The sequence below is a fragment of the Eptatretus burgeri genome, chromosome 9 (assembly GCF_056783735.1).
Source record: "Eptatretus burgeri isolate ZD-2024b chromosome 9, Ebu_testis_v1, whole genome shotgun sequence".
Classification (NCBI taxonomy): Eukaryota; Metazoa; Chordata; class Myxini; order Myxiniformes; family Myxinidae; genus Eptatretus; species Eptatretus burgeri.
The window spans coordinates 9,188,484-9,197,083 of record NC_140969.1 but is presented as its reverse complement, the minus strand read 5'-3'; the positions used below and the strand labels follow the sequence as shown (position 1 = coordinate 9,197,083).

General features: G+C 45.1%; 1 protein-coding gene across 4 annotated transcripts in view; it reads left to right on the top strand.

Moving 5' to 3' along the window:
- LOC147019495 (synapsin-3-like) overlaps positions 1-8,600 on the top strand; it is a 152,844-nt gene that overhangs the window by 53,419 nt on the left and 90,825 nt on the right. For 3 of the 4 annotated variants that reach the window (XM_085894038.1, XM_085894041.1, XM_085894039.1), the window contains exons 2-3: positions 2,672-3,221; positions 3,629-3,815. In XM_085894038.1, coding sequence (XP_085750164.1) covers positions 2,966-3,221; positions 3,629-3,815 — 443 coding nt within the window. In that variant the 5' untranslated portion in view covers positions 2,672-2,965. The remainder of the gene's footprint in view (positions 1-2,671; positions 3,222-3,628; positions 3,816-8,600) is intronic. The other variant, XM_085894040.1, reaches the window with a different exon arrangement.

Here is an 8,600-nt window from a genome sequence, read left to right as displayed (position 1 = left end):
AAAAATAACATTGAAATCGGTGTGTGTGTGTGTGTGTGTGTGTGTGTGTGTGTGTGTGTGTGTGTGTGTGTGTGTGTGTGTGTGTGTGTGTGTGTGTGTGTGTGTGCAATTAAGCAGTTGAATCAAATAATTAAAAACAATAAAATATTAGGATCCATGGTAGGAAGACAGCGTTCATGAAAAGCCTGAATTTAATTTGAACCATTATGGCAAAAAATATTGTTATGAAACGAAACTTGGTGGATACTACCTCCTAATGGTGAAAAATCACTTTAAAAATTCTAATAGCCGGATCCGGATCTGGATCTTCTCCAAAATCGAATCAGTTTGTCCTTGTCACACACCCAAGCAGGCTGCCCACCAAATTTCATCGTATCCGTCCACAACGTTTTGAGATATCCTGCACACAAACAGCCGAACAAACAGACAGAAAGGGGTGAAAACACAACTTTCCACTTTCGGTGGCAGAGGTAAAAAATTAAATAATCCTCTCTGCTTAACCATGCATCCAATCAGGTTCAAATTTAAAACATATATTCCCAATCACAACTTGATCATAATTTTGAAGTTTCACATCGATTGATGCAGCGGTTCAAGAGAGAATTTCTTCAAATATTTTCCTTCAATCCAATATGTCTGCCAAACTATGTGACATATCAATTCCTCATAAACACTTTGGTACCAGCAAGGCTTTTGAAACATGTGTGAAATTTCCCCTCAATCTGTGCAGCCATTCTGGAGAAGAAGATTTAAAAAAAAGTTTTCGGGTAAATCCACTATGACTGCCAAACCATGTGACCGATGACATCGTAGGTTGGGAACGTCTTGTTCCTCATGGATAGGCAGTACCTGTAAAGTTTCTCCTCTCTGTTGAGCTGTTTCAGAGAGAAAAATTTTTAAGGTTAAACAAACAATCAAAAAAAATGGCTGCCAAACCACGTGACCAGTGATGTCATTTTTTTTTCTTTTCTGTTGATTAATTTATCCCTTGATGACTCTCAAAAATATTCATAGTGATCACACCACATGGCTACCACACCACTTGACCTATGACGTCATAATTATCATGAAAACATTCTACATGAATAGTCACACCTACCGGGCGTAGTGGCATGCGCCTGTAATCCGGCTACTCGGAGGCTTGGATTGGAGGATCGCTTGAGGACGGGGCTCTGCACTGGGCCACGCTATGAGAGGGTGTAGGGCAGCCTGGAATCATGGCGAAACCCAATCCTTATCCCTGTGTCGTAAGAGGCGACCAGGGTTGCGTCAGGAAGGGCATCCGGCATAAAACCTGTGCCAAATCAGTATGCGGATCATAACGGATGATCTGCTGTGGCGACCCCTAACGGGAGCAGCCGAAAGACGAACAACAATACAACATGAATAGTCACACCTATTGTGAAAATTTTGTATCAATCCGAAAAGCGGTTCCAGAGAATAGGGAATAACAAAATGCAGACATGCACGTACGCATGTGACGGACCGATCAAACTATATATATATATATATATATATATATATATATATATATGTATATATATATATATATATATATATATATATATATATATATATATATATGTATATATATATATATATATATATATATATATATATATATAGTCATGTCCAGGGGGTTCAATTAATTACCCCGACCCAATTATCATTGATGGAATGGTTGACACCACTCTGAACGGATCACCAAATGGGTTTTCCCTTGGAGGTGAACACGTGATCCTTGGAGATTAATGGCACGCACGGGACGGGAGGTTGGCGAGGATGGAGTCAGGATTCAGGTGCGTCTGATGTATAAACGACGAATATGGTCATCATTGGTTCGATATTTATAGGTATGCCATCCTGATGAGGGCAAATAAGTCCAAAATCCGGATCGGTGGCTCCGTTTGATATTTAACTGATGTTGACGAGATAAAAAAAAAATACATCCTATTCTCCTTTGTAATAACTGTGGTCAATGGGCCAAAAGTACAAAGTTCAGGGCCCGCTCACCTGTGGGTCCCATGGTGTAGTGTGGCACCTTGGTGTCATCTGGTGTGATTTATATTTTTGAACACCAGATCGCATTGTTTCCCTTTTTTGTGCTATATGCTTTCATCTATAATCTCTTCTTCTCCCCGCTCCCTTTCTCTCTTTGTCCCCTCCTCACTCCCGGTCTCCTAATACAGTGCAGCACTCTCCACCCACACCTATCTCACTCTCCCCCCCCACCCCATCTCTCTTTCTCTTGTTCCCACCCCCTCCTCACACCCCTCCCTCCCGGAGTATGTCACGTCGTGTGGTGATACATCACTCTCTCTCATTGTCCCATCCTTCCTTTCTCCCCTCCCCCCTTCCTAGGGCCCACTTCCTCATCCCGCCTTGCCCCCACCCTCCTTGTCCTCCCTTCCCTCCTCTCTCACTCCCACCCTCCTCTCTCTCCTCGCTCTCCCTCCTCCTCTTCTTTCCCCTCCCTTTCTCTCTCCCACCCTTCTCTCCCTCTCCTCTTTCTCTGCCCCCCCCTCTTTTGGTATTCTCATCAGGGAAGCAACGGGTGGTATTTGCTTGTATACGATGTATGTGAAGCTTGGCCTGGAGACAGTGGACCAGATAACACTGTTGGAAAGATGACAATTGGATGACCTTTTGCTTTAATTGTGTTTTGTAACAGGTCGAACAAATAAAGTTGTGGAGAACGAGCTCCATCCTCTTTGAAGCCAAGATATCACAGCTGTGCACCTCATTCCCCAGAGAGATTGACTGCAAAGAGAAGGAAAAGAAAATAAAAGTCAAAAACAAAACTCATTAAGGCGAACAGCTTCACGAAGGACTGACTCCTGATGGTTCATTTGTGCTTGCAAACACCAACTTTTTAAGAGCACGCTCAACTTGGAACACCGTTGAAGCAAAGGAAGATCTGACTAATTGTATTTCAGTTATTAACTCTGTGTAAAAACCAAACCCCATGATGAATTTCCTACGACGGCGCCTCTCAGACAGTAACTTCATGGCAAATTTGCCCAATGGGTACATGATGGATTTGCAGCGACCAGACAATTCCCAGCAACCACCCCCATCAACCTCATCTCAGGCCCAGAGTGGTGGTTCTCGGGGAGGAAGCGGGGGTTCCTCTCCGACGCCAATACAAGGCATGGGTCCTCAGACTTCTCCTTCAACAGAGCAACGGAGACCGCAGCCAACAGCGCAAACCCCTACCGGTAGTAAGTTTTTGTAAGCAAACCAGCATATTTGATTGGTTGATGGCTAACCTTGGTGGATGGCATTGTTTTTTGGGAACAATCAGTCCAGGAATTATCTGAAGAGCCAACCTCTCACTGTAATTTAACATGCTTTAAATCAAGAGGAATTATAAACTATACTACATTGGACTTTAAATTATAATTATCTGATGTTTCATAAGAATGCAAGTGTATGTTTTAACATCGTTTTAAGAAAATGTGAAATATAGACATGAACAAAGAAATAATAGCAGACGCAGACAGACGGCGCTCTGAGATGAAAAGTTGATCGATATCCGTATTTAGGGTTATGAGACACCTTTGCATATGAGTTAGGAATTTTGGCATTAGCTTTGGCTGTGCACCACCAATGGACATACCCCCTGCAGGTGGCAGCAGTGGTGGATCAGGCCTTGGTGCCAGCACAGGTGGCTTCTTGAGTTCCCTCTCGAACGCTGTACGACAGACAACAGCTGCCGCAGCAGGCCTGGTTGAGCACACTGCCGGAACAGTGAGCGGCAGCTCAAGCCGCAAATTCAAGACTGTTTTGGTGATCGACGATCAGCAGACAGATTGGTGAGGTTACAAACCTAATACATCAGATATAGATACATTTTTGTTCGAAATGTTCACCTCAAACATTCGAGAATGATGTTATAACAGTATTTAGAAAAAAAACATCCATTATTTACAAATTTAGGATCTTGCTCTCCTTCTTTCGTATCGAGCACACTGCTGCAGGTGGCATCATTTGCTGGGGGCGCAGCTGTGCAGCTGATGCAGTTCCCCCCTGTAGGTTAGAACAGGAAGTTGTAATTTTGCAGACAAGAGGGGCAGGAGATGGAAGCACAAAAAAGAGGGGAAGAGAGACATTATTATGAGATCTGTGGAATAGAGAGGGATGAGGTGGGGTACATGGGGTAAACAAGATGGAAACTACAGGGACTTTCCGGGCAGGAAAGCAGGGAATGTGAAGGAGTTGGGTTTTTGGTAGATTATCAGGGGTAGAAAAGATCTTGGTTTTGGATGGGGGAAGAGAAGAGATGGTGGTGAACAGCTATTTTGATGACCTGGAGGGAAGAGTGGGATTGAAGAGAGTGTGGGAGTTTGTTCCAAAGGTGGAAAAAAAAGAGGAATGAAAGAGTGAGGGTGAGTAGTCATTCTTGATTTTGGTAGTTTTTTTCCAGAAGGGAGTTGCTGGTGGACCTTGAGCACCCTGCGGAAAAATGGAGGACAAATATCGCAATCAGAGTAGGGGGGAGGGGGAAAGGCCGGAGAGGAGACTGTAGAAGACAGAAAGACCACCAACCTGCCTGCGGTGAGAGAGCGAGAGACCCAAAGGATCAGCCTCATCGTGGGAGAGACCAATGATCCTAAATGCCTTGGTTTCCACAGCGTGAAGCTGAGAATGGTGAGAGGTGGGAGCAACAGCCAAGAGGGGAGAGCAGTACTCCATCAGGCTGTGGATGAAAGCTTTGTATGTGGTCAGGAGCACAGGTGTGCCAAGGAAAGACTTTGCTCAATGGAGGATGCCCAGTCGGTGACTGGCTTTGGAGGCCAGCTTGGAAATGTGGCTTTCCCAGGAAAGATCATCGCAGATAGTGCGACCCAAAAGCTTGGATGAAAAAACTTCTTCAAATTGATTGTTGAGAAAGTACATGGGGGAGGGGGGGGGGTTCCACATGGTCCTTTCAGAGTAACATCGTGAGAGTATGAGATTTGTCAGGATTGAAAGACATGTTCCAAGTGTTGGACCAGCTTTTGATTTTATCCAGATCTGCAGAGAGTGAAGAGGCTGCTGCTTGCCGATCTGAGGGATGACAGATGGTCCGGCAAAGGGTGGAGTCAACAGCAAAGTGATAAAGAGGATTTTCCAGAGAGTCTGAGAGATCATTGATGAAAACCAGAAAAAGCACAGGGCCTAGAACACTGCCTTGAGGATCTCCAGCATGGACAGGAAGAGGGGATGATAGAATTCCAGGAATGGCCACACGGTGACTGTGACAGGAGAGTAAGTCTGAGAGCCATGAGTGGAGATTGCCTTGGATACCATAGAAAGAGAGTTTGGTGAGCAGGGCAGGGTGCCAGACCATATCGAAAGCACGTGATGTGTCTCAGAAGATGGCTCTGATCTCATGTATGGCATTGAGGACCTCCATCCATTGTTGTGAAAGCAGGAGCAGCAAGTCCAGGGTAGAGTGACCTGGTATGAATCCAAATTGATAATCGGAAATTAAGCCATTGGAGAAGAGGAAGGATTTGATGTCGGAAGCGATGATGAATTATCTAACCTTACTGATGATTGGGAGAAAGCTGATTGGTCTGTAGTTGCAGGGATCTGTTTTTGTCCCTTTTTTATGCAGAGCGGTCATGTTTGCTGATTTCCAAGAGATGGCAGATGAACTTGAGCAAATGAGAGGGCGAATCGAACAGAGAGGGTGAGCAAGAGCAGCAGAGCAGGTTTTTAGGACATGTGGGCTGATCCCGTCTGGACCGGTTGCAGAATCTGAGTCGAGGGTTGACAGCAAACTCTCCATTTTGTCAGATGGAAAGGACACACAGTCCAGGGACAGCTGGGTACGACTGGGTAAGTTGAGTGCAGAATGCGATGTGTTTTGGACACAAGATTTCGGAGCAAGCATGGAGTTTTTAGGCATTCAGCCTTTTCATGTGCAGTGTCAGCTGTGCAGCCATTTGAGGTATAGGAGGGGATGGAGGGAGAACATACACCAGAAACAGACTTAACTAGATGCCACCAGCATATGGAGGAGGGAGACAAGTTTGAGAGTTCAGACTTGAGATTAGAAAGATGTTGTTTCCTGCCTTTCCTGAGGGTGGACACACACTTGTTCCGATGTTGTTCCGAGCTGTTCCGAGCTGTTCCGATTTAACCGAGGAAGCTGATACATTCAGGGTTGAATTTGGGTACTGTGACGGTGTGTTTCCTGAAGTTTTTAGTTTGATTCCATCCAGTTTTGAAAGAAAAAATATACACCCATCTTGGCATTTTCTTCCTTTGGGGGAGAGTGGGTGCAATTGTAATTATCCAAACTCTGCAAGCACGATATATTTATATATGCACGAAGCAGTACGTATGTGTCTGCTTCATATACGTATCCTCGGTTCTTTTTGTTTTTGGGAGTCATTGAGGCAGCGTGGTCTGTTGCCTATACACCGCCCAAATGTAGGAATATGTCAGAAGAACATGTTTCACACTGCAGGGCAGGTACTCTATTATGGTATTAATATTGATAAAGGTAATAACATGATCCCCCTGGCCTTGTAGTGTTAAAGAATTCCTTGACCAGCTTCCCTACAAAATTATCTTGAAACATGATGGGAATTATAATGGTAATTATGACTGCTTACCAAACTGCAAAGAAAATGAAACCATCTAAACTAATTTGCCCCCCTCTCTCCCGTCAACTCATTCTGCCACCCCCTGCCATATTTATTGATTTATTAATCATACTAAAATATGCAATTCGGTCGGTGTCTGTATGTCCGACTTTTTTTGACCATGATACATTTGGTGGTTAGGCCTAGGTCACATTTGCCACGGTGGCCGTGGGGTCTCCAAAATCTGCGGCCACTAGCAATTCTACGGTGGCTGCAGTATTTCCACGGTCACACAATGTAGCAGTCACATATGTTTTTATTTTTCGGGTAGCCGCACGGCGTGTTTATAAATTGTGGAGACCAAAAACGTGGGAGTGCCGTACGGTCTTTGATTTGATGTCGCACGGTGACCTTAGGGCGTCGCTGCGGCGGCAATAGAATTTTCAAGGCAGACGCAAGGAGACCTCAAGGTGCCCGCAAGGCGACCGCAGGGGGGGGGCCCTAAGGCAAACGTGCGGCCAGACGGACGGTAACGAGTGGGTATATATACCAGTCCTTTTTTTACTGAAATAAAAATATACCAGTATATATAACTGAATATACTATAACTATAATATACCGTGGTCCCCCAGAATCCGAACGGCCAAGCTGTTTGAACAAATTGGAATCCGAACAATTTTTTTCTGAGAAAGTTTGGCCCTAAAAACCCAATACATTTTAAAAAACCGAACAAAACGTGGCGTTCATGTTTGTTCACGTGTCTCCCCCACCTGTTCGACCCACATCTTCACGCTTTGTTCATTCAGTTCGTCGGTGGAAGTACTCAGTCACATTTGCTCTACGGCGAGGATACGGCGGCCGTACGCCCTCTGAATTGACAGAAACGTGCGGCGGCCGCAGAGAAACTGAGGTGGCCTTAGGGTTGCCCTACGCCGTTTGGCTATATTTTACAGGCCGTAGGGGCGCCGTGGAATTATAACTGCGGAGTTATAACTTTTTTTCTTTTCTACGCTCGCCGTAGCAATTCGACAAAGCCAAGCTATGATGTTGATGTGTTCCACGTCGACCGTACGTGGGCTTGCGTTTTCCGTGCGGCTGCCGTAAGCTCTTCTCAATGAAAAATGAATTTTCCCAACCCCCAAAATATTACGGCACCCCCACGTTTTCGGTCTCCCCAATTTATAAACACGCCGTGCGGCTCCCCGAAAAATAAAACATGTGTGACTGCTACATTGTGTGACCGTGGAAATACTGTGGCTGCTTTATAATTGCGAGTGTCCGTAAATTTTGTAGACCCTCTGCGTGCCGAGCCAAATGTGACTTAGGCCTTACCTTGTGTTTTCACCTTCATTTTTTTTTTTAATCATCTTGTGTTTTAATTATTAACAAAAAAAGCAATCCGATCACTGGTGTGACGGACTGTCGGGCAAGGATTGAATTTCACAGCAAAACCGGTTGTAATTTTTAATATCCATGATTACGTCAGCCCGATACGTTTGATGAAAGTGATTGTGGTTCTGGGGGCATCATGTTTGATGAGCTGACCTTGGGGCAGCGCTCTCGCAGAGTGCGCGAGCGATCAAAACCCAGGCCGGAGCTCGAGCCTGTGTGGGCCTTTGGATGTGGTGATTGTACCAGTTTACATACAATACACCGCCACCGAAGGTCATTTACTCATCGTATTTTACCTTAAACATGGGGAATTTCAGTTAAAAGTGTCTTGAAAGTGAGTTTTCTTTGGGTCCACGAACGGATTAATTCACTTTCCATTATTTCTTATTGGGAAAATATTTTTTGAATCCGAACTTTTTGCAATCCGAACAGCCTCCTGGAACGAATTAAATTTTGATTCTGGGGGCACCACTGTGTATGGGCAAACAACTATATTCCGATCTCTAGCGGTAGTGCACGGTGGATGCACGGTCGACGCAGACTGCCACGGAGGCCGTACGTAGGTGCACTGCGGGCGTAGGGGAACTGTACGTCGACCTTGCGTTGCCCACAGGTTGTCACACAGACCGC